We start from the raw sequence: 26,724 nt of genomic DNA, 5'->3' as shown, positions 1-26,724 counted from the left end.
GCTCATAAGGTTAGCATCACTTCTCTCGAACTATAGTTCTCTTTCTCTTCCTCCTCCTGCCCTCCCTTTCTCCTTCTTCATGACAAAAATCAAAACACCCTGACCACACAAAATGAAAACCACACCAGCAATGACATACATTTTTCTAGGAAGATACCAAGAGAATTATCTCTGACAAGCAGCCAAGTATTTAGTGCTGTCCTTATAAAGAATGAAACTGGAAACGACATGTACATGTAGATATACATGTAGATGTAGAAACAACTGTGTTTCTCACCATGTTAATAAGAAAGCACCCAGCCCTCTCCTGTCTGCCCAGCCATCTGGAGTGCCACACACCGGCCATTACCTGATCCCCAAAAAGCCACCTGTGGAGCTGGGCAGGGTGTTGAGGCACTTTAGGTGCTACTCCAACACAACTGGTAACATGGGGACCCAAGTGAGAAAACAACACAGATGCAAGTTAATTTCAAGGTTCATTAGCAGCACAAAAGGGGGAAAATTGCACTTCCAAATGCAAGTCCTGAAACTCAGCAGGGACATTTTTCATTTTCAGTTTTTAAATGGTAGAATAATAATTATGGTTCTTTTTATTGAGAACAGCATCCAAGCTCAAATACATTGCACGTCACCTGCAGACACTGTGATACTACACATACTACACAGTGTGTGATTACTGACGTTTGTGAAATGTAGGCCTGGCTAAAGTTTGGTTTAGACTCACTATTGGACATCAGCCTTAATGTTATCATCAAGTTGTGCCTTATAGCTAACCCTCAATGCTGGTGACTTATTCAGCTGATGTGAATGACAACTAGTTCTTTAAAGCATAAGTAAATAAATGCAGAGGTACACACGCACTCATGCCCCCCCCCCCCCGCCCCAACTGATCGAAAGAGTGCCCATTCCCTAAAATACTACCATCTAGAGTTGTAACCATCACATTCTATGAAGACTCCACAGCATGGAAGCATTTGTGGGAAGCTCAGACATGACAGATTAAAAAAGCAAAACAAAACAAAAACAAAACTCTACTTCATTGGTGGTGTTTGCTAAGGTTTGAGTAAAGGAAATGAGATGCCAAGCCCCACTTCCATGCAAATCCCATAAGCAGAAATGGAAAAGAGGAACCAAAAGGAGACATTCCTTTTAGCAATGAAACCACATGCTGTCCCCTCCAGCACAATCCAATCCCAGGGGGCGTTTATTGTGTACTTTCAACAGGTAGGCTTTGGACAAGGCACTAAGGACAAAACAAAGATCAAGTGGACACTGTCAGGCCTCAAAAGGCAAGCACTTTCATTATCACAATTTTTTTTTTTTTTTTTTTACCTTTCCTCTATGTTGCACACGGCAAAGAACAACAGATCCAATGCTATTCACTCTGCTTCATAATTTAAGATCATAAAAGTAGAGAAAAGCAGAATCGGTCTTTCCAAAAACAAATGCCTCATTCTGAAAGTGTGTAATTTTGGTAAAGATTCAAGTTCTTTCAAGGAGTAGAAACTGATTTACTATGTGACTGGTTGAAGGGTGGGGATATTTTAAAATCTAGATTTTTGTTTCTTCGATTCATTTTCGTCTTCCAGAAGTTAAACCAAGCTCAAGAACGCAGTTCGAGCTAATTCTTGATTTCAAAGGAGTTCATTTCCAGCGAGATTTCTCTAGGGGAACGTTGCTTTCACAGAATAAAAAAGCCCAAGAGTGATAAATTTAGAAAGAAAAGCCATTTTGGATACAAGGTACAGAAAATACAGCTAAACAGAGGAAGGGCACACGCATACACACGTATACAGAGCTATGCCTAAAAAGAAAATAAATTTAGGGAACCCTTCTTCAACTGCTATGGGTACCTAATTTAGAAGCAGTTTAGAGCCAACCAGAAGATATATCAGCAAGCAATAAGACACAACAGTAAGCAATCAGAAACATCAGCGAGCAATAAGACACCAGAGTAAGCAGTAAAGACACACCAGGGAGAACATTTCTGAGCAATTACCACATGTCTTAATGCAAAAAGAAAGAGAGAAAAACTTCACTCAGGATTGGAACCCTCTTAAAAAAAAATTGGAACCCTCTAAAAATGAACGCTCTCCAGGCTCCAGAGCAGGGGTCTGGGGACAATATGGCCATGGATTGGAGAGAGGGCAACAAAAGCAATAAATGGCTTTTTCCTGAACAAGTGTACAAACTTACATTTTATCCTTCTCTTTGGCACCCTAATCTACAGACAGGGCAAACAGTTTAGAAATAGGTTGTTCAACTGACAAAATATAAAGCCCTCCTCCCCACTCCCTCATGTCTACATCCACTGTGGCCATTAAGGCCTAAGGGAGGACTGCCCGTGCACACAGAGGGACAAGCTTGTTTTTACACAGGCTGGCCATAAAAACAGACCCTTAAGACACAGAGAACTTCCTTAGTAGACAGGTTATTAAATATCCCAGGAAACTGTCAGCTCTCTAGGAGCCTCTAAGAAAATGGCAGCATATTTTTCTAAAGTTGCCCTTTTGTGATGATTTACAAACGAGAGCCAGGAAGATGGAGCCAACACTCACAACCTCTTCTCTTAATGGTGCTGGGTCTTAAGCTGAGCTCAGAGGATTCCTACACTAAAGGTATCCCCCCTCCAAACACTTCAACTCCATAAAACCTGTGAAACCAGTAATGCAATCATAGACGTTGAGAAGACGGAGTAAAATCATGTGCCTCCAAGGATCACAAACAGTGACCGGTATTTCCTGGATAGTTGCTGGATGTTAGTTTCCTCCTCTTCCTGCCAATTATTTCCTGAGTCACAATCCACTTCTAATCTGTGTCTCTTTCATGAGGACCCTATGCCTCAATACTACCTACTTTCAAAATGTAACTTCCTATGAGAAGCCTCATAGCTACCTCCCCTTACATGGCCACCTTTTATGGGATTTTATGCATATATGCTATCTTCTTAATTGGCCATTAAAAATCTCAGAGTGTAGCATATACAAAAGATGCAAAGGAGTGACAATGAGGTTAATTACTAAAGGCACAACTCTAAATTGGCTCCCTTCTCCTCCTGCCCACCCCCACAAAACACACAAAATCCTAAAGGTCCTTTAAATACTAGTAAAAACAGAGTACCAGTGGCACATGGAAAGGAGACCCATCAGACCCAACAACTTAGAAATCGTGCTCAAGAGGGGTTAATGGAGTAAGCTAACTAACTCAATACATGGAGTTAGGATCCCGCTTGAAAGAAGGAGCCACCGACTCCCTCCCAATTCACTCCTGAAGTTCTATCCACTGTTCTGAACCCAGGCACCTGAAGCCCAGGCGGTGTGAGTCTCCCTGTGAGCCTGGCACACAAACAGGACAGAGTCAGCAAGATCCCTTCTCAGGGCAGAGAATGACAACTGACTTATTTACATGGGCCGTATACAACAGAGGCCGTGGGAAGCAGTGAAGGTAAAGGCAGACAGAGCACCCCACTCCACCTCTGGAAACAGGAAAACGCAGAACTGCCAGGAAATCAGATAGGACCTTTTCAGTAGCGTTTCCTACTGGGGACGGGGGTGGAGGAGTGGAGGTTGGAGAGGCATGGGTTCCATTTATTAATAAGCAGCTCAACACAGTGGGAGGTTTTCTTGTCTAATTACAGAAGCTGTTGAAAACTGCAGGGAAGATAGGATTTATGGCCCAGATGACACTGCCTCTGTGTTGTAATTAAAAGTTATTTTTAATACCTTTCTTGGGTTGGACACTTTGGATTATTAGAAATATATTTTGTGATTTAACACTTGCTAAAGGGCAAAGAACATAACAGAAAGGTAATACAACAAGCTTGCATAATGTGAAACAATTAAATGTTTTGACACTAGGAGGTAGGAAAGGAGAAGAATCTCTCCTGCTAAAGTCCGTACATTTCTATAATGCAAGTCAGAGGTAGAGAGAAACCAAAAAGTACACTAAATTAGATTTTCAAAGTATCCGAAAGCAACCCAGCCCCTTATTTTATCCATTTGCTAGAGTTTGGATACCACCACCAGAAATGCAGACAACTCATCTACAACCGTTCACCCAAAGCACCTTATCCTAATCCTCGGGCTCTGCTTTGTCATCCTAATAAGAACAAGTCCTGGCTAAATACAGAGACCCAGAGGCTAACCCCAGGACAGTGCGATGGGGGTATCCGACACAAGCCATAGGCAATACACACTGTACGTGATTTGAGCTTTTTCTTTAATCTATTCTTCTTCTCTCATCCAAGAGTCTAGTTTTAAGAAGGGACTAGACTAAATCCACCCCAGGGAGAAACACAGGTTGGTGTCCATGAGTGGGCAGCAGAATCAGCCCAAGATCGGGTGGGGTCCATTTATTTCATCAGTGCCATTTCCAGAATTTGCATCTCCCCATATACACACAGGAGGCATTTTCTGCAATCGTGGCTCTTCTTTAACAATGGGAAGGAGAGAATCTATTATATGGAACAGATTTTTTGAAACTGACAAAAATGAGGAGAAAGGACCTCCAACTGGCATGAGCTTCCCAGATAACCTCTCTATTTCACTTATCCATGCTATGAATCTTCTCATTAAAAGTGAATTCCAGGAGCTCATTATGTGAAATATGTCACAGAAGCCACCAGGATTACGAATCATGATGAAACTTTAAAAGTCTTTTAACATGTTAATCAAAAACAAATTCAAAATCAGCTTTAGAGGGGCCGTACCAAGTTTATGACATTGATACCAGGAAGAACCACTGTGCTCCTTTATTCTCTTCCTGGTTCAAAGCAGAGTCTGACTCCAAGTCAGGACACACAAGTGCCGTTCTTACCTGCCACATTAATTTTCTCAAGTGCTACCAAGCTGGGAACAGCCGTAGTGGAGTTGGTCGAGTTTGTCCCTGTGCCATTGACAACAAGATTGTCCACTTTTGACTCTAACTTGCCAATGCGCTGCAAGATGTTATCCAACAGCACAGCAAGAGTTTTCTTCAGATCTGTAAAAGAAAATGCAGATAGTTGAAAAATTCTTTGGCCTCTGTATGTTTGTCTGCTGCATGCGTGCGCTTGCTCTCTTTCTCTCGCTCTCCCTCCTCCTCCTCTCTGTCTCTCTCGGACATGGAGAACAGAAAGTAGCACAGTCAAGAAGTACTATCTGAAGACATGTCCTAACAAACCCTATCTTATAGATGACAGAGACCATCTTCAAGTGGTCAAGACAGTACAAAACAAATCGGTCTTTTCTATGATGTGAGTTTGGCAGTAGGTGACATAAAATTATTCCCAGCCACTAGGCTGATCGAGAAAACCCAGTATTCCTTAGCATTCAGTCAAAGCACTCTGTTAAATTCCTCCTTCCTACAGCATAGTAGTCTGACCTAGAGAATGACAACCCCAAAGTGCAGAAAGGCCTTGAAGTAGCTTCTGGATCAAGTTCCTTGTCATTGGGACACCTGGGTGGCTCAGTGGTTGAGCATCTGCCTTTGGCTCAGGTTGTGATCTTGGGTTCCTGGGATCAAGTCCCCGCATCAGGATCCCGGCAGGGAGCCTGCTTGTCCCTCTGCCTATGTCTCTGCCTCTCTCTCTCTCTCTCTCTCATGAACAAATAAACAAAATCTTTGAAAAGAAAGTTGTTATTTTTAGTGCTATATCCTCCAGTACATCCCAATTTTTTCCTGTTTTTATTTCTGTTAGTTACTTATGATAATACTTAATAAAAACTCCAGTTCCCAATTCCAGGCATGTTGGATAACTCAGAAGTAACTATAAGGAGATTTAGAAAGATACTTAAATTAAGACCAGATTGATTGATTGATTGATTCATTCATTCATTCATTCAAGAAATATTTACTAAACAACTACTGTGTGCCAGGCACTGTCCTAGATGCTGGGGATATTCTCTCATGGTGCTTACATTTAAGAGTTGATTCCCTTTTGTACACGTGTGACTGTGGGTTAAATGCTACACTTCTCTCAGACAAAATTATAGACATTTTACCCTCATATATACATAAGCATTTACTAAGTTTGTACACAAGGTATTCCACACACACAAGAAGATTAAGCTTCTCTCTTCTGGAAACGCATAATCAAAAGAAGATACATTGATTTGCACATGTGAGGAAGGCAGAAAGACAACAGGCTGGCCACCCATGTGAATAGAATCCAGCCTCATTAATGAGCTGGGAGTGGTTCAGGGGAAAAGTGCATAGGTGTGGGTAGCAGGATATGGAAAGTCCTGAACTGAGACAAATGCAAAATTGCCACTTTCCCTCCTACTGGGAACAGGGCAAACCTGCTTTGAGTAGGTGATCTCATCTTGCCAGGAAAAAGCACACACCAGATCAGTTCACCAACCCCAAGACACAGCCAACCAACCTTGACCCTCAGCCGTAAGGCACTCAGGCTAGGCTGTCTGTACTATGTTGTCAAGTGGAGAGGAAAGCCATTAAAACAGAGACAGAGTGTGGGATTAACATGCAAGTCTGTAGTGTGGCTTACAAATGGGAGGCATGGTTGGAGCAGACCAAACATTACAAGCAGAACCAAACCCACACCTTTCTCCTGAAAGTCTGGTGAGTTCTGAGCTTGGCATAAGCACAACCTCCCCACTACTCTCCCCAAACTGAACATCAGACTTTCTCACAATGTTAGCCTCTGTAGCAGTCCATTCATTCATTCTAACAAATACCTGACCGGGGCTATTTTTTGGTCTTCAGAGGGTCTTTTGCCCACAGGTGGGAAGCAGCTGGCCACAACATTATGGCAACAGAGCTCAAAATAGCATTATAACAGAGAAGGGCAGAAAGAAACTATTGTTTCCTGGATGCCTACTACATGCCACATAGGAATCTAAGAAACCCCACGTTATCTTAATCTCCTCTGCGAGGCTGGTGAGGTACATGACTTCATTTTATATAGATGAGAACACGGAGGTTCCCGGACATGAAGTTATGTGCTCATGGCTATAGAGATAATTAACTGGAATGGGGACTTGAGTCAGGTTGGCTTAATTCCCTGATGCCTCAATGGACCAGCCAGAAGTCGAGAGCCAGGGTAGATAGAAAAAGAATTCAAGTGTGAAATTCAGTGTCTCTCATTCACAACATTGTGGTGAAGGGCCCAGACTCTGGAGCCAAAGTTTCTAGGTTTACGTCCTTATTGTTCACGCCTATTTCCTTATCTTTAAAAAAAGTGATAAGAATAAGTAAACCTAGGGATATCTGGGTGGCTCAGTGGTTGAGCATCTACCTTTGGCTCAGGTCATGATCCTGGAGTACTGGGATCAAATTCCACACTGGGATCCTTGCATGGAGCCTGCTTCTCCCTCTGCTTGTGTCTCTGCCTCTCTGTGTCTCTCAGGAATAAATAAATAAAATCTTAAAAAAAAAAAAAAAGGATAAGCTTACCTCTTTGGGTTGTTACGTGGACTGACTTCATGAGTTAATATTTATAAAATGTTTGGAATACCACTTGGTGCATAGTAAGCCCTATACAACTTCCTGCTACATATAAAAGTAAAAAAATAAAACTGTCCTCTGGAAAACGCTCTCATCCTTTCTCAAGAAATCTCTTCCCAAGTGATGAAGGAGTTTATCACTTTATCGAAAGGGTCATGAGCTTGCTCTCCTCTAGGGGCTGCAGTGCCATGGTTAGCGTGACTCACCCTCTACCCCTGGCACATCCTTAACTGGTGTATGCAGGAGCCACCAGCTTTGCTCATATAATGAATCAAAAGCATCAACTGCTTCTCCAGAAACCTGAAGATTGCCAGAGACCAGCCATGCAGACAGGGGCAGTGGTACCACTGGGAGGTGACTGCAGTGTTAAAAAACCAAACTCCTCTAGCCTTTTTGCCTGGAGGCTCTATAACCAGTCAAACAGCCCACAAGTAAAAATGGCATTTAACTATTACCAGCGATTGAGATTAGCCATACACAGAAGCCCTTCATTAGGGTTTCTTAGCTTTAACACTATTGACGCTTTGGGCCAGAAAATTCTTTGCTGCTGAGGGATGTCCTAGGCATTAAAGGTGTTTGGCAGCATCCCTGGCCTCGAGCACTGAATGACAGTAGCATTCCCTCCATGTGACAACCAAAACACCTCCAGATGTTGCCAATGTCCCAATTTGAGAACCACTGAGTTAGGCATATTCTCTCAATCCTTTCTTCCTCACCGCCCCTTTGTATAGGAGGAGTGTGAGGACAGTCACTGAATTTGCATTATGTATGACTTCCATTTGCTAAGGCACCACTACAAATACAATGTGAAGTCCAATGAAGGAATCGGCCCTCCTCCCTACAGGAGCTGACAGCGGCCCATTCCATGCCAATGGTCCCTCAAGGGCTGCTAACCTTCTGCAACTTTTTGTCTTTTTGTTAAAAGGCAAGAGGACTACTGAACAGAGCCCCCCCCAACCCGTGGTTATTGGTGATAGTCACTGGTGGAGCACACCCTACAGAGAACATAAAACTGCCACATCAACATTAAGATTATATAAACAAATAGAAAGATATTATATTCCGTGCTCATGAACTGGAAGAATTTTATTAAAATGTCTATACTACCCAAATCAATCTACAGTTTTAATGTAATCACTATCAAATACCAACAATATTTTTCACAGAACTAGAATAATCCTAAAATTTGTATGGAACCGCAAAAGACCTTGAGTAACCAAACCAATCTTTAGAAAGAAGACCAAAGCTGAAGGTATTATAATTCCAGATTTCAGGATATGTTACAAAGCTATAGTAATCAAAACAGTATGGTATAGGCACAGAAACAGGCACATAGATCAATCAACCAGAATACAGAGTCCAGAAATAAACCCACAATTGTATGGTCAATTAATCTATGACAAAGGAGGCAAGAGTATTCAATGGGAAAAAGGATCTTCAACAAATAATGTTGGGAAAACTGGACAGTTACATGTAAAAGAGTGAAAGTGGACTACTTTCTTATACCAGACACAAAAATAAACTTAAAATGGATTAAAGACCTAAATGTTAGATGTGAATCATAAGAACCATAGAAAAGAGCACAGGTATTAATTTCTCTGACATGGACCATAATAACATTTTTCTAGATAGCTCCTGAAACAAGGAAAACAAAGGCAAAAATAAACTATTGGGACTACATCAAAATAAAAAGCCTGTGCACAGTGAAGGAAACAATAGACAAAACAAAAAGATGACCTACTGAATGGGAAAAGATATTTGCAAATGATATATCCAATAGGAGGTTCATATCCACAACATATAAGGAACTTCTACAACTCAATACAAAAAAAAAACAAAAAAACCCACAAATAATTCAATTAAAAAATGGGCAGGAGACATCAACAGGCATTTCTCCAGAGAAAACATCCAGATTGCCACCAGACACATGAAAAGATGGTCAACCTCACTCATCATCAGGGAAATGCAAATCAAAACTACCATGAGACATCATCACCTCACACATGTCAGAATGGCTAAAATCACCAACACAAGAAACCACAAGGGTTGGTGAGGATGTGGAGGAAAAGGAACCTTCATGTACTGTTGGTGGGAATGCAAACTGGTGAAGCCACTGTGGAGAACACTATAGAGGTTCCTCAAAAAATTAAAAATAGAAATATAGTAATGATCCAGTATACCACTAATATGACTAACTGGGCATTTACTCTAAGAATAGGAAAACACTCATTCAAAAAGATATATGCACCTCTCTCTTTATTGTAGCATAATTTATAAGAGCCAAATTATGGAAGTAATCTAAGTGCTCATTAATAGACAAATAACTAAGAAAAATGTGTGTACACAAAGGAATATCCTATAGCTGTAAAAAAGGATAAAATCATGCCATTTGAGACAACATGGATGGAGCTAGAGAGTACTATGCTAAGTGAACTACATCAGACTGAAAAAGACAAATGCCTTATTAAAAAACAGCAGAATCAGACCATACATAAAATGAACACCTGCCATACAGAAGGGAGTGCGGGATGGGCAAAATAGGTGAAGAGGAGTGGGACACACAGGCTCAGTTATGAACAGAATAAATCACAGGAATACATGGCACAGCATAAAGAATACAGTCATCATTATGGTAATAGCGATGTAATGGGAGAGATGGTAATTACACTAGTGATGAACACAGCATAATGTATGAACTCGTCAAATTGCTAAGTCACACACATGAAACTAATGTAATATCGGGTGTCAACTCTATTAAAAGAATGTCAAAAAACAAGAAGGCATTCTTTTTCAGTTCCTAAAATATAGTCACCAATACGGGTGACCTACTATCTCTTGTTGATCACACCTATTAGAGAGTGACCTCTGTGACTATGACGTGGTACACATCAAAGGGAAGTCATGATGATAAGGTTGCTGACGTGACCACACCTACTAGAGAATGACCTCTGTGACTATAGGACATGGTACATCAAAGGGAAGTCATGATGATAAGGATGCTGACGTTCACTATCACAGCTACTACTCCGTACCACTGCCACCACTGCTGCCACTGACTGAGTTCTATGCACCAGCTGCTGTCCTCAGTATTCTCATGGATTACCTCATGTGGTCCTGCCAAGACAATATGAGGACTATATTATAGTTACCACCTCCATTTAATAAATTATAAACCACAACACTGAGAAGTGAAGAAATTTGCCCCGGATGATTGCAGATCAAGGATTCGATCTCAGTCAGGTTCCAGACCCAATGGCTCTTACCTACCATACCATACTGCCTCTTAAGAACCACTAAGGACCTGCCAGCCAGCAAGCGTCTCAGACCTGCTGCTTCTGAACACACTTATCAGGGATTAACCTCTGGGCTTTTGCCATGTGTTTTTGTTAAATCCTATCCCAACCATCCTCATGACCCACTGATGCCACTGTTCTGTGATCAACTCCAACACTAAAAATAATGAAGAGTCTGCATTTCCATATCTTCTGCCACAAAATGAAAATGGAATATAAAGCAATCAAGAACTCTGGACTCTCTAGGCACCTTACCTGGATAGGCATGTTTTCTCTCCCAGGGTGAAAGAAAAGTTCATTTTCAACAAGCAGCTGTTTGAGTCACTATTTCAAAACAGTTCGACAGAATAAAACACACAAGGGCAAAAATGATGTCAAGCCCATCTTTGTGTCTTTACAAACTGGCACATCACAGCACTTGGTTACGTGTGTGTTACGTAAGTGAACAAATGAATGAATGAACCACCAAATAAATGGACTACAGTCTTCTCACCAATCAGGCTGAAGAAATTATACCTTTCTAGGTGATGAAACTATTTCTCACCTTTGCATTGTACAGTTAAACCTGCAAAACTGTATTTTATTACAATTTTAAATACCAGAACATTTTTGTGTTTTAGTCTTAATGATAATCCATTTATCCAATAAGACTGTACACTCAAAGATAATTTCTACAGAGCTTAATAAAGAAATTAGGGCAGAAATATTCCTCCAAATTCTAGTGTAACATTTTTATATTTATCATTGTGTTTTACAGTTATTATAGCAGTAAAATGTGTCCTCAGCAGGATTACAATTTTCAATTACTAACAGGCTTTTAAAATTTTGTTTGTGCTTCAAAGCCTTAACTATAAAAATTTAATCCCAACATTACTACCACAATTCTGTATTCCTAAAACTTACTGTACATGATAAAGATGAGATCAAAGCAATTGAAAACATTTATACTGTTCTTCTGGGGAAAGTTCACTTTGCTTTCTATCATGCTAGAGGTGCTTTGATCAGGGGCGAGATCGACAAAAATCTCAGAACAGGTGCCTTGACAGCTTCTGTAAATTTTCATTTCCAGAAAGCACGACTCCAGGGGGGTGAGGAGGGGCTGGAAGAGGCTGCCATATTCTGGAGCAGGAGAGCAGAGGAGATTTTACTGCCAGCTAGATGAGCCTCTAGAGCTGGAGCCCAAGGAGATGGGATTTCAGGAGAAACAGGGTCCTGCTGATATAAAAAGTCCGAGAGTCTATAAACCTGTTGGTTAAAACTGTGAGACAGGGCAGCAAACCCCGAATGGCCAGATTACACAGGCAATCAGTATTTGAGGAATGATCAAAAAAGGGGGTGCTTGGGGCTAATGCGAGCCCGCTCTGTTCCCCTGGGACATGCTTTCAAAGCAGTGGTTACCCAGCCGGCTGTCCTCCAGGCCACCTGCACCTGGCTCTGTCCTCAAGGCACTCCGTCGGAATCTATAGGACCCATGAGTCAAAGGCTCTGGGCACAACCACGATGGGCTATGTTTAAGGTGTGGCCGGCATGATTTGCTGGCACAGAACCAACTGTGCAATGAGCAAGGACTTACACCTGAACTGCAAAAATTATTTGCATCTGGGCTTGCTCCTACTCCAAGTCCCTCTTCACCACGGCTGCCCCAAGCGACAGAGCGCCAATAAAGGACGGCTTCACCCGCTGCTCAGTGGAAACCAGCAAAGACAGGGCGCTAATGAGAAAGGAAAGTGCTAATGAAAAAAGAATTAGCCCCAACCTCTCATTTCCAAAGACTGCCAGAATGTCAAGTTTCATCAGTTATATATTTTTAATTTCAAAGTGACCTTCCCACAGAAAGACAATACAGTTAGAGTAATAAGCAAAATCCAGTCCATTCATTATGTACAAGGACACTGTAGTGTTATTTATTATAGATAGGAACTGGACACTACCCAAATGCCCAAGAAAAAGATTAAATTACACGTGCCCATCCATTCATAAGATAGAATAAATCACTAGATTGGAACTCGGGGAGGGCAGAGCAGGTGTCTTGTCATCTCTGTTGATCATCACTGGCTGCTAATATCAGGAGTTCACTGATTATTTATCCAATGGATGAGAAAAAAAAAGTGTATGACCATTAGAAATATCTAATTGCATGAGGAATTACAAAAAAAAAAAGAGTCTAAAAAGCTGCATATGAAATATTCCATTTTAAAAAAAATGAGCATATGTGCATGTATCTGCATTTTAAAAAAGGCCTGGAGGGAAATCAAAATTTATCTGGGTTTGAGAGTAAGGAGTATTTTACTTTTTATTCTTCTTTATTTCTAAGAGTACAAAAATGGGCGTAGCATCATCCTGGCCCTTGTGCCTTTTACTGACAGCACCTTCTCTCTTGTGCTCAATAGTTTGGAAATGGTGACTCAGACAGCTGCTTCCGTTGAAAATGAACTTCTTTCTCTCACGTTAGCAGAGAAAACGAGCCTACCCAGGTCAAGCAATGTGAGAGTCCAAGGTTTTTCACTGCCTTACAGTCTATATGCTCTCAATTTTATATATATTACTTAAATGCTATTTGGAAATGCATCCTGGGCAGTGAATTCCACCCTCACAAAGATACTGGCCCCAAGTACCTGATGTCAGGTAAGAAGACACCCCCCGCCCCCAAACATCTCAGTGATAGGCCCTCACCGACTTCTTGCATTTGCATCCCTAAAGCCACCTAAAGTCACAATTGTGTTCTTCCCCCTGCAGCTGTCACAGGCAGGATACTGAATAACCACCTCAGAGAGAAAGGGCAGCTCAGATGCTCAGTATTACTGACTATTGTTCTCTCCTGGGTCAGGCTGCAAGGGCAGACTTCAGCTTTGACTCCGATGTGTTCCAGAGATGAATGTTATTCCTGAGGTGCTACAGCGGCTGTCGCTAGTATTTCAAGGCATTTTCTAGGCAGCAGAATGTGAGGTTAAAAAATCACATCTTGGCCTGTTGATGACATCCAGTGTGTTATGGAATCTGTAAATATCCAGAATGGAGCTCTTGGGCTGTTCTCTCGATTTTCCTGACACTCGGCCAGCTGCGTGGAATCAGAGTCCAGCATTTTAGTCCTTTTTACAGAACAGAAATGGATTCAGGCTCTGAGAGGTCTAGCCCATCGTCACGCAGGGTCCTGACCTAATTCTGGGCCCACATCCCCCGCACCACCACCCTCTGAGAAAAGGCAGCCCCCGCACACTACCCCTTCTCTCTTACCACCTATACCAGAAACAGTGCCCTCCAACAGTGCCCGTCTTCAGAGAGAAAGTGAGCTCACCAAACCCAGCTCAGCTCCCAGCCCACAAAGGAAAGCCTTCTCTTTTGAACAGGGCGGTGACAATCACATCTCCTGTTTCTAAAATGCCAAAGTCACTCTGTGGAGCTAACATACTTTTACAAAGGGACCCAGGGAAGAGCCAAACAGCATGTCCCTGGAGCCGAGGGCAGCAGTTCTCAACCCAGGCCAGTGTGGGGCCTTGCACCGGTGTTGCCAGGCCCAGGGAATTCCTGTGGACAAGCCTCACCTGTCCTTATCTAGGGGGACAGAGGCAAGCCTGCCTGCCTCCCTCTGGAGGAGAATTTCCTTCCTCTCAAGTCTTATCCCCTGTGAAGGACAGCTACATAATAAACATTCCTGAAGCCCTGTGTCCAAACGTATAAACAACATCCACTTTACATAAACAGTTTTGGTTCGGTGGTAACAGATGCAGGTGCATGTAGCCCAAGGCTGGTGATAACTCACAATAATGAATGTATTTCACTGATGTAGGTGCCTAAATAACCTCTGTAACATGTAATCCTTACAACCAGCCTATGAGGTGAATGATATTATTTTATCCTCTATTTTATAAAAGAGGAAGCAGGCTTTTAAAACTTCAGTTACCTGCCCAAGGTCACAGACCCAGCAAGGAACCCCACAGCTACATATAGACTCTCTAACGACCTTCCAGAATAAACGCTTGTTCCTGTGTCAGAATCATGAGCACAACAGCTACTTGGAGCCAGCCACCTGGACACACAGCCCATGGACAATCTCTTCTGGCTTCTCGTCTCACTAAAAACATTACTTACAAACTAGCCCCAGCTGGAACTGTCCCACCCAGATAGCGTCAGGGCGAAGTGGCTGCTGTCGATCACTCCTCGCTCCTACTAAGTGCCAGGCAGGCGCTGAGCCCTGGGGTACAGTGGGGAACGAGAGACAAAAATCCCTGCTCTTGGGGCGCCTGGGTGGCTCAGTTGATTAAGCATCTGCCCTGGGCTCAGGTCATGATCCCAGGGTCCTGGGATTGAGACCCACTTCTCCCTCTCTCTCTGCTGCTTCCCCTGCTTGTGCTCTCTCTCTCTCTCTCTCTGTCAAATAAATAAATAAAATCTTTTTTTTTTTAAATCCCTGCTCTTTGGGGGCTCCAAGGGGGAAAGAGATGATGAACAAATCCAATAAATATGTAATAAAAGGGGGTTTAAGTGCCGTGAACAGAGGTGATTTAAGTGTTGTAAGACTGAGAATGAAATCGTGAGAGAATGGAAGGAGAGGAGGAGCGAGCTATGGGGAGAGGATGCATGCAGGTGGGAGGAAGAGCAGAGGCAGAGACTGGGGCAGGGAAAGTGTCAGCCACCACCCAACAGCTGGTCCCAGAGGACAGCTGGGGTACCCAGACAGATGTGGGAAGGTCCACGGCTCTCGAAGGTGGCCACACTGGCATGCGCTCTGCCCAGGCCGTTCTGACAAGCCCCCAGGTGAGGCGAGCAACCCCACTTCAGGTTCCAGGACACCCTGAGCCCAAGAGCCACACCCCCTCATGCACATTCTCTCCTCAAGCCAGGACTTGAAGCAGCAACAAGGCAGGAAAGGACAGGCCTTGCTGACAAAGAAGAAGCTCCAATCCCTCCCAGGGACACACACTCTGTTCTCCCATCTACAGAGCCCCCGAGGCCCTCCTCAGACATGCAGCCAGGCCTCACTGGGCGTGCTTGGGACTGGGCCTGACTGTGCAGGGGGGGGTTGATGGGGAAGGGGAAGGGGGAGGCACGGGGGAGGGGCGGCGGCACCACCACCACACATCCCTGGAAAAGTCCCAAGCCCAGAGAGGCCAGTTTTCGGTTCCAAACTTTCTAAAGCAGACAGTCCTTTCCTTAATCACACCAGCCGCATCCCTGTAGAGGAGCCATGGCCTCCTCACACACCAAACAGCCCAGCAACTTTTTTTTTCCCCCTCTACTGGTGTCACTCCAAAACAGTGTGTTTCCCTCAAGGGCAGAGAATTGCTGCTTTGGCAGTGCTGGTTTTCCACATCACCCCAGCCCTCCAAGAAAACAATACCCTGACCATATTTGTAGGAACAGAGGCAAAAAAAGAAAAAAGCAAGCAAAAAAAAAAAAAAAAAAAAAAAGAAAAAAGCAAATAAATGAATTTAAAAAAAAAAAAAAAAAACATTCACGGGCTTTTTGTTTTTTTTAAATCTCCAACCTAAGATTTTTTTTGGCTTCTCTTCCGTAGCAGGGATGGGATGAAACATGCGTACAAGCCCGTCTGACTCTCTAGACGTTACCTAGGTCTGCCACACAGAGCACGGGCCACCTTTTGTAAGCTACGTCAGGCCACCAGACCACATCACGGTGGGGGTCTCCCTTCGGCTAATAAGCAGAACCCTAAATGATGTCAAGGCCTTAGAAATGGGCATCCTCAGGCCAACGAGGACCACCTGAAGCCCGACGGTTAATGCTCCTCTGCCCCTTGACCAGCAACCAAACATCCTAGCCTTCTTCTCCAGGGCCTACTGTACGCAAGCCTTGCCTCCTTAAGGAAATGGAGGAACTCCCTTCCTCTTAACCTCTGTTCCTCGGCCCAAGGGTTAACAGGAGATGTGAGGGCAGGGCCAAGGTCCCCAGACAGGGGCAGTCCAGGCTCACTCACACAACATCCATCCTCCTACTCCTCTCTCCACCTTCCATCACACTGAGATCCAGAGCCCAACGGCCACTGTATGCACTGCCCACCTTCTGCACTGCTCCTTGCCCACATTGTTGAGCCACAGCAACCTCTGTTCTGCCCCTAGTATGCACATGCAGGCCTTGGGCACAGGCCCTGCCTTCCACCTGGCATGCTCGGCCTCAACCGCCCTCTTCCCACCCTACCCGGCAGCTCCTCAATGTCACTGGGGCTAAGAGACACCTCCTTAGACAGGCTTTCCTTTGACCTCACTCCAAGCAACTCGTTATGCACTTTTTTTTTTTTTTTTAAACATCACACATCCTGACATCATTTTTCTTCCTGGGATTTATTCCTCTCTGATGCTGTCTTGTTTATTATTTCTCCCTCCCAAAATGAACAGAGCCTCCATGAGAGCAGGGACCTGGTTTGTCTTTTTCTAGCTGGATGCACGAAGCCCAGACAGCACTGCCCCATACCTGCAGGGCACACAGACATTTCCCACAGTGCCAGGCTGGAGGGATAATAGCCCATGAAGTGGACAGTTGAGGTTCAAGAAGTCGAGGGAACCAGGACACAGGCAATAAGGCGGGGTAGGAGGTCAGGAGGGAAAACAGGATATGGGAGGGGGAAGGGGGGTAGCAGAAAAGCTGAAGACTTCCAGCTGCTTCAGCTTGAACCCGGTCCCAGCATCCAGAGCAGCCAACAGGCAAGAAAGGTCACGGTTAATAAGGTGTGGACGGGCCACAAAGGGAGGCGGCCTCTCAACTGCCCAGAGAGCACAAGCAGACGAGGGCCAGGGCTGTAGATAAGAGGTAATCACTGGGCTTCAGAATCTGGGTCAGGCCATGAGAGACAGAGATCAATTCACCTCAGAAACAAGAACGCCATTGAGCCGGGTGAGTGACAGCATTCGTGACACGACGCCCGCGAAGTCGCCGACAGGCAGGGCCCGGCCGTGCAGGCCTGGGAGACGGCGAAGGCCTGGCTCCCCGCAAGCCTCTGCGCGGTGTCAGAGGAGCACCCCAACGCCCTCCACACCCCACCAGGGAATCCTCCGGCTGCCCCACACAGGCTGCCCGGGACATCTTCAGGCACCGCTTCTCAATTACCAAATCCCAAAAGAAGTTCAGAAGTCTCTGCGCAGATCAACGGAACCAGGACGGGGAGGAGCTGCTGCTTGAAAGTTCTCCTGTTGTTCGAGGACTAGTCAAACCAGTACCACCTGACACGCAGCACCTCGCTCACACCGCACAATCCCGTGGTGGGTGGTGCGGCGGGAACTGATTTGCACCCCAACAGCCGTGTGTCACCCCTGGGGCCCGGGCCAGGCAGCCTGAATGCGGCAAGGCCGCACTGGCTGCTCTAAAGCCCAGGCTCCTCAGTGCTCGTCTCTTGACCTGCCACTGAGAAGCAGCATTTCCAGAGGACAGAGAAACACAACACCTGGAGGTGCAGCTTACACAAAGATGTCTTAGGGTGGACTCAAATGCAGGGGGTAGCCCGGGTGGCTCAGCTGTTTAGCGCTGCCTTCAGCCCAGGGCCTGATCCTGGAGACCTGGGATCGAGTCCCACATCAGGCTCCCTGCATGGAGCCTGCTTCTCCCTCTGCCTGTGTCTCTGTCTCTCTCATGAATAAATAAATAAAGTCTTTAAAAAAAAAAAAGTGGATTCAAATGCAGAGCTGATACCATGCAAAATCCCATAGAAAGAGCGCCCTACGGAGAGAGCAGGGATTGGCAAACGTTTTTGGTGAAGGACCAGACAGTAAACATTTTAGGCTTGACAAGTCCCTGTGGCAACGACTCAGCTCTTGCTGTTGTGGCACAAAAACAGCCGCAGACAACAGAGGGGCACCGACGGTTCCAAACACTTTATCGATGATAACAACAGGAGGCTCCGGCCCAAGGCGAGCTTGCTGCCCAGGCATTAGACCATGGGAGTCCTGCAAAACTGTTGAGTCAAGGAGGGATGTGACCTGATCCATGAGTATTTTAGACGGAATTTTTTTTTTTTAAGATTTTATTTATTCATGAGAGACACACAGAAAGGAAGAGACAGAGGCAGAGGGAGAAGCAGGCTCCCTGCAGGGAGCCTGATGTGGGACTCGATTCCAGGACCCCGGGATCATGCCCTGAGTTCAACCACTGAGCCACCCAGGGCCCCTATTTTAGACTGAATTATGGGGACTTCTGAAAGATGGTGTCAGCATATTTTAGATGTCCTCTAAAATCCTGGTTTTAGCATGTTTCTCTGCTATTACAGTTGTTATAAACAACTGGAAGTGGTTTTGTTTCAATCAACGTTTATTTATACAAACTGACAGAGGTCTAAATTTGACCCACAGGTCACAGTTCGCTGAACCCTTCTGCTCTAGGACCTCAAGCCAGGGATTCTTTAAAAATCAGTAAAAATCTGGGCAGCCTGGGTGGCTCAATGGTTTAGCACCGCCTTCAGCCCAGGGCCTGATCCTGGAGACCCGGGATTGAATCCCACATCGGGCTCCCCGCGTGGGGCCTGCTTCTCCCTCTGCCTGTGACTCTGTCTCTCTCTCTGTGTCTCTCATGAATAAATAAAATCTTTAAAAAAAAAAATCGGTAAAAATCTGAAGTCAGGTACTATGATTCTTCAAATGCCTGCCCCCAGCTACAGAAGACATGCATGCATCATACTAAGAGCCTCTGATTATGCCAATATGTGGATGAGAGAAAGAAGATTTTTTTTTCTTTCTTTGATCTAATAATGGGACTGACTCAGAGAAGACACAAATACCAGCCATACAGGATCAGCTCTTTACTATCTTAGGGCAAGCATCTAGGCAGTGCTCTGTACATGGGCTGCATCTGTGGCAGAAAAAAAGATTGCAAACCAATGTCTCAGGCATCCTCATCCCCTCTGTGCCAGCCCAGATAAACCACTGAATATCCTGTGGTCTTTGCATCTCCTGATGTCAACCAACAGAGCAGCCTGGCTGCTGACATGCCTGCAACTGGTACTGATGGACTCCAGGGGAAGCATGCAATGTCAGAACAGCTCTCCAGCTTCCCGTGACTGGCCCTGGACCACATCATCTCACTCGATCCCAGTTGCTGATGCCCAGAACCAAGAAATGGAGAAGGCCAGGCTGTCAAATTTTAAGTAACAAAAACTAGCTATCTGCTTGAGAATGTCTCTAAGAAGATGCTGTATTTGCTGTCTCACTCTTAGCTCAACAGTCCTCCAAGGTGGGGAGGGAGGCATGTCTGGACATATTTTTGATGGTCACCACTAGGGTGGTGCCACTGGCATCTAGTGGGTACAGACACCAGAGATACTGCTCAACATCCTATAGCTCGTGACCAGTCCCCACAACAGAGAATTGTCTAGCCCCAAATGCCAAGAGTTCCAATGTGACAAATCCTGTTTTAGTGGGATTTTGCCAAATGATGGTCCTGGGGCCTCCAGCACATAAGCTCGGTCCAATTAAATTCCACCAACTCAGCTCCAAAGACACTCTGATTGACATGCAGCGTTGATGAGATGCAAGAGAAAAACAGCAGTGTGTGTGACATCTGCCAACATTTTTCTTTGGTGTTTTTCAGAAAAAGAATAATGACTTTGCTAAGGGTCACCTGTACACAGGAGGAAGCTAGAACCCATTTTTGTAGTTTCTCCAAGCTCCACACTCCTATGTGCATAAGCATATAAGGTGGCCAGAATTCTATCAGACTACTCTGGAGTTCTGGTAACCTTTTACAATACACCGAGTCTGCAAGATTGAAAGCTACGACCATATCACTGCCCCTGGGGAAGTAGAAGAAGCCTACCCTAGGAGATGTTCAGCAGTAAACAAGACTCCAAACAACTAGGAAAATTTAAAGTCTATAAATTTACCATTTATGGGGTTTCTTCTTCCCCATGAAAAGGTTTGACAGACTGCGATCAATAGGAGGAAATTAGTAATGGATTACTCGCCTCTCCCCCAAAATATTTAACATGGGATGTACCGAACCAGAAACTTGAAAATGGCATCGATTTTATTTGTTATATTTACTTTTTGCACACAAGTGACACTAACAGTGACAGTTTGCGTTATTTATTCTTTCTGATGGTTTATCTATGATATTCAGGAAATATTATAGAAGACTGAAGCCAATGAGTAATTTTACATCCTCTGAAAATCTACCTAGCTGTTTTTCAGTGTGGGTTCTCAAAATGGAGTCTCTCATTTTGTAATCCATCAGATCACAAAAGGGGGCATTTATTTAGACAAGTTGAAAGCCAATGCCTACAGACACTGCCAAATCAAATAGATTAAAAGCAGACAGTGTGATCATTCCAACAGTAGGCAGTGAAAAAGAATTTCCACATTGTAGGCTAAAAGCAACCATTTTCAGGGCACCTGCATGGCTCTGTTGTTTAAACGTCTGACTCTTGGTTTCAGTTCAGGTCATGATCTCAGAGTCATTAGATCGAGTCCTGCCTTAGGCTCTGCGCTGGGCCTGAGGCCTGCTTAAGATTCTCTCCCTCCCTCCCCTCTGCTCCTTCCCCCAGTTCCACCTCTCTCTTTAAAAACAAAACAAAACAATCATTTTCTCCTTACCAAAAATATATGTATGAAATTTACAAGTAACCAAATTTCCTGGATCCTTTTGAAAAGAAAAAAATTATGTAAAATTAAGTATGATTTCCTGCGTTTGAACTCAAGCTTCAAACTGCTGCTCTGTACATTTTCAGGAAAATGCCATACACTGAATTCCATACACTTCAGAGCCCAGGATTGATGTGTCACAAAGGAGAGCTCCAACATTGTCCACCGCGGCCAATCCCATTCTTGCATCTCATTTATAGGATACCCCAGAGTCCCAAACCCTGTGGCCACTGAGGTCTCTGTTCAGTGACTAGATTTGTCAATGAGCAACAAGACAGGCCAGGCCATCTTCTGTGGATTAAGTCCACTCCTATGCTCGGTGATCACAGCAGAGCTGGGAGTTGGGTTCCCCATCACACGGTATGATCCAAATTTCATTTACAATCTTTGTTTGCTATTTGTGCGTCTATGCCTTTTAAAGTATTTTGCATATATATGTATATTTTTGCGTGTATATATAAAATACCACAAAGATATACACTGAGATGTTCATTATGGTTATTTTCTAGAGTGGATTTATATGTGATCTTCTTTATTCTTGGGTTTTTTTTTTGCACATTTAGGGCTTCCAGCTTTTTTTATATTAAGCATAACTTTTGCCAAAAGAAAAATAAGTAATATTCTGTATGTAATTTTTTTTTCCCACTCAACCTCATTTCTAAAAGTTTTAGGTACCGACACAAAAAAACAACGTGTACAATAAGACTTCTTTCAAAGTCGGGGCAGTTAGAGATAAGGGCAAGAAACAAGAACAGTCAACTCTCAAGAAGCCAAAGATGAAAGCTGTTAGCCAGCACGAAAGCCCTAGTGTCCTACATGCTGGCTGGAGGGAGGCACACACTTGGCTTTGGGTTTCTCCCCACCCTCCTTACCTCACCCTGCCCACCCCCTACCCCCAAGTCCTCATTCCTCCCCACAGTCCTCCCCACCCTTCTTACCTCACCCCCACCCAATCTTAATTAAGTTTTGTTTAGGGAAAGAGAATGAGAATATTTTTCTACATTCCCTTATCCTACTCCCAGATGAGATCATGCAATCCAGACATGTGTTGAGGGAGAAGAGCTAGCTACGAACACAACCAACAGAGTGCTAACTGTGCTGCCGGCTGCTCGCAGTGCTGACCATCAGTCAGTATGCACAAGAACTCAGAGTGTCCCAAAGGGCATGGCTTTAGGTTTCTAGAAGGGTCCCTCTGTATGCAACTCGCTGCTGCAAAGGCAGTGGCAAGAGTTGCACTCTATCTGTGATAAAACTGAGGCGGCGAGCCTCTGGAGTCCTTTGGAGGCAGAGGCACACTGCACCAAGGAGCCCCAAGCCCTGGGAGCACAGCACTTACCGTAAGCTGTCATGACACCAGCGTATGGCCCATCCACCACATTCCGGTTCTCTTCCGCCAGTGCCTTGATGTACCTCTTGCTGAGATCCAGGATCTGCTCACGCAGCATGGAGCTGCTCTCGGGCTGAGTTCGCTGCTGGATGGTAAAATGCAGGAGCATCATGCCCCAGATAAAGCCAAAAGTCACGAGGAAAAAGCCCAGCTTCTGAGAGGACAGCTTCCACGGAGTAAAGAGAGCCATCGCTCTCTGGCAACTTCACCTGCCCTTGGCTCTTAAAACGCAGAAGGAAGACACAAGTTCATGATGCAGGCTGGGTCTGCGGGCTCACCGGTCTCACTCTGGCTCCTGCGTCAGCTGATTTCCTTTCCCCGTTTCCATTCTGCTGTGAAGAGAGGGGCAGGTTAGCAGAGTGGTCGTGGCAAAGCACAGGGAAACCCACCGGGAGCCATGTGTTCACTCCCAATAGCTCCAAAACGCGGACTTCCTTTTTTTCTTAATTTGCTGGTTCAATATCTTTATGTTATGATTCCAGATCTGTAAGCTGAGAGGGGAAATCTGGCTGGGCGACAAAGAGCTGCACAAATACAGAGGAGGAAATGCGTGTCTGACTATGTTAACAGGTGTAGCAGGGCTGTTCCAGTCTGGACCAAGTTCAAAACAGGAAGCTTGTTTTGCAAGGTGGGGAGGAGATGGAAGGATATTTCACCGAATGTCAGCAAAAACCCAAGTGGAGGGTGGAGTCATAGCACCACCGGGCACTTCTGGGCATCTGGAACTCGAGCTTACAAAGTCATGACTGTGTGCTCTGACAAGGATTCAAGCACACAACTGCAGAATGTGGGTGCCTCTGCAGGGGTCAGTAGACCAGGAAAGGGGAGCAAGCCCCCGTATTACGTAAGCATGGCCCGCTTGCATCAGCAGTGTCTGGAGAGAGATGAAGTGAAGCTCTCAGGGCCACCAGGTGGCCTCTCCCCTGGCACCAGAGCAGAGGCTATGCCAGGGGCACCCCCATGGTCTTCCTGTTCTAGCTACCACGAGTGAAAGAGGCACCTCACCACTCATTTGCACACTTCAGCACAGGAAATGTTGAGCACATGACAGCCTCCTTTCCTGTAGGCTCTCACTTTCACTCACAACCATGGGGCAAAATGTGAGTTTAAAAGGCACGGTTTCGGGCAGCCCAGGTGGCTCAGTGGTTTAGCGCCTGACTTCGGCCCAGGGCATGATCCTGGAGTCCCAGGATCGAGTCCCACGTTGGGCTTCCTGCATGGAGTCTGCTTCTCCCTCTGCCTGTGTCTCTGTCTTTGTGTGTGTGTGTGTGTGTGTCTCATGAATAAATAAATTTAAAAATCTTAAAAAAATAAATAAAAATAAATAAAAGGCATGGTTTCAATACTCAACAGCCAGATCCTATTTGGTGTTGGATACCAAGCCCACAAGACTTTGCCAAGCAAGTCTTCCCAGAATATGAGGCAGAAGCAGAGGTTGCAAATGGATTAGAAGGAGGCCAAACTCTCCAGCCCTTGAACCAGAGTCTTGGGCCCAAGAATGAGCCAGCTTACAGACTGGCACCGTTTTCTAAGTGTGCCAAGGTAAAAGCTGAGCAATGATCTCCTATGCGGCACTAACTCAGGATGCATTCAGTGTACATATGTTTCAATTCAAAGTATTCTTTGTAAACAGGCTAAGAAGGAATGAAGGGTGAGATTGTGGAGCAATCAGCTTCCAGAATCTGTAATGTGGCAGATCTGCATTGGTCATTCTGTTTTCCTCACCTATGAATGGTTATCAGTAGTTGGTAGGACCGCTCCTAATAATAAATGATAAATAAATTCTAGGTATGTCCCAGGCATTGTGATAAATGCTTTTTGTGCCCGCGCTCACTGAATTCTCAGGAGAGTCCTATACAGTCCGAACTACTATTGTCGTTCTGCTTTATAGATGAAAAACAAAGGCCCACAGAGACTAACTTGCCCAAGGTCAACCAGCTATGTGGCAGAGGGACAATCTCGGGACAGCCTAGGACCCCATGCACTGCCTTCCCTCGCCACCCCTCTGTCCCCACTAGCCTGCTTATCTATGGCCAACATCTGCTTGTACATGTTTATTAAATGGCTGTCGGAAGTTGCAAAGAAGAAACTGTGATAGAAATCCTATGGAGCTCAAAGCCCTAAAACATTTACTTATTGGCCTTTAACAGAAAAAGATAACCAACTCCTTAGTTCTAGACCAGTGGCTCTTCAAAGCACGGTCCCGAACTCCACAGCAGCAGAAACACCAGTGGGACGTGCAGATTCTCAGGCCCCAGACCTACTTCATCAGCAACTTTGGGGGGAAAGGGGCAGCAACCTGTGTTTCAACAAGCCCTCCAGGCGCTTCTGAGGGCCACTCCACTCTGAGCGCCTCTAATCCAGGCAGATGGATGTCGTTACTCTGCCATACCCTGCACTAACCATACAGCCGGGCTCCGACTCCCTCTCGTAATACCGTGTCACTTAAATTCCTCGGTCCTGGCCACACCTTCCACACCTGCTGGTCAGCTACCACTGTAACCCTGCACATCCTTCTTCAGGGTCTCCTCATGTTCACTCATGCTGCTTTCCCTATCTGGCTGGCCCTCTGCACAACACACCAATAAACCAAACCCAAGCCCCAGCTCCAGTCACACTGGCTTTAGACCGCTTTCCCTACTGTTCCAGCCTACGACATCCCTTGCCAGTTGGCAGTTTAAAACACTTGTCTGACTATGTAGGTTGCTTGCCAGTTTCTGTATGGGATCCCACGACATCTTTTAAGGGACCCTCCCCCCACCACCATGTACATTCTCAGAGAAGGGCAGTGGCCGCAGGGGCACCTGATGACCAAGCAAGCTCATCCTCCAGGCTCTAGGGCACTGTATCCAGCCCTTCCAAACGAAGGCTGGCTGAGCAACACCTGCCCTTTTTATTTTTTAAAGGCTTTATTTGTTTATTCATGAGAGGCACACATGGAGAGGCAGAGACACAGGCAGAGAGAGGAGCAGGTTCCCTGGGTGGAGCCTAGTGTGGGACTCGATCCCAGGACCCCAGGATCATGCCCTGAGCCAAAGGCAGTGGCTCAACCACTGAGCCACCCAGATGCCCCTGCCATCTTTCCTTCCTCCACTCACTCTATAACATATACTGAATACTTGCTGCCATCAGGCCCTAGGGACTGAACAAACAACAAGATTGAGATCCCAGCCTCATGGGGCTGATGCTTCAAAGCCACTTCTCTTCACTGAGGGCTGCCCCAGGTCCTTAGGAAGCGTCTGTGCTTCCTGTTTGATAACCCACACCAGTGAGTCAACTGTACCAGAGGGCTAAAGGGATTTTCCCAAGGCAACTAAACTACACGCTATACTAAAAATGACAGTCATCTGGCAATTTGCTTTTGCTATTTTAGAGGAGGACCCCAAATGCATACAGGAATTATTACCTGTTAACTTTCAGACAGGGAACTCCACTCCACTTCATCAATGAACCCCCTGAAGAAGCTGCTCAAGGCTACAAAGCGAGGGCAAGGCAAGTCCAAGAACGGGGCAAGGACCTCAGCAGAAGGTAGTGTGTTTCTCTGCCTTGGGGGACAGTCAGAACCACCCAGGTGGCACATCTGAGCAGCAAAAAGATGGCTGAGAAACCCAGCCAACGTTAAATTGTACCAGCTCAGAGACATACAAATTTGGAGTGAAAAAATCCCTAATTCCAAGTTCAGAGAACAGTCCTGAGTACTGAGGGCCTGGATTTTAAGTAACCACAGAACTGCCAGGAATATTCTTTTCTCCAATGGAATTACAGTATGAAATATCAGCAACTATCTCAGCATACCCCCAGCACACACAGAGAACTGAATTAAAACTCCTCAATCCTTACCAGCTCAGAATCTTAAAAAACTTATCAAAATCAGTACCTGGGAAACACCCCTAACTCCCACAGTAACAGGGCAGGGAGTGGGAGGGCAAGGGGACAGCAATCCTCACCAGACGGTGCCAGGGCCATGAAAGGACGTAATGATCATCAGCAGCGACGGTTGCAAAATTCATCAAGAGGCTGAACA

General features: G+C 45.1%; 1 protein-coding gene across 6 annotated transcripts in view; it reads right to left on the bottom strand.

Moving 5' to 3' along the window:
- Positions 1–26,724, bottom strand: part of MGAT5 (alpha-1,6-mannosylglycoprotein 6-beta-N-acetylglucosaminyltransferase) — a 339,881-nt gene that overhangs the window by 196,243 nt on the left and 116,914 nt on the right. For 3 of the 6 annotated variants that reach the window (XM_072789000.1, XM_072789001.1, XM_072789004.1), the window contains 2 exons: positions 22,650–23,032; positions 4,816–4,980 (listed from right to left, as the gene is read on the bottom strand). In XM_072789000.1, the coding sequence (XP_072645101.1) occupies positions 4,816–4,980; positions 22,650–22,890 (406 nt within the window). In that variant the 5' untranslated portion in view covers positions 22,891–23,032. The remainder of the gene's footprint in view (positions 1–4,815; positions 4,981–22,649; positions 23,033–26,724) is intronic. The other 3 variants (XM_072789003.1, XM_072789002.1, XM_072789005.1) reach the window with 1 other exon arrangement.

Source organism: Canis lupus, chromosome 20 (assembly GCF_048164855.1).
Source record: "Canis lupus baileyi chromosome 20, mCanLup2.hap1, whole genome shotgun sequence".
Lineage (NCBI taxonomy): Eukaryota > Metazoa > Chordata > Mammalia > Carnivora > Canidae > Canis > Canis lupus.
Note: the sequence above shows the minus strand (reverse complement) of the source record. Positions and strands in the feature narration are given on the sequence as shown.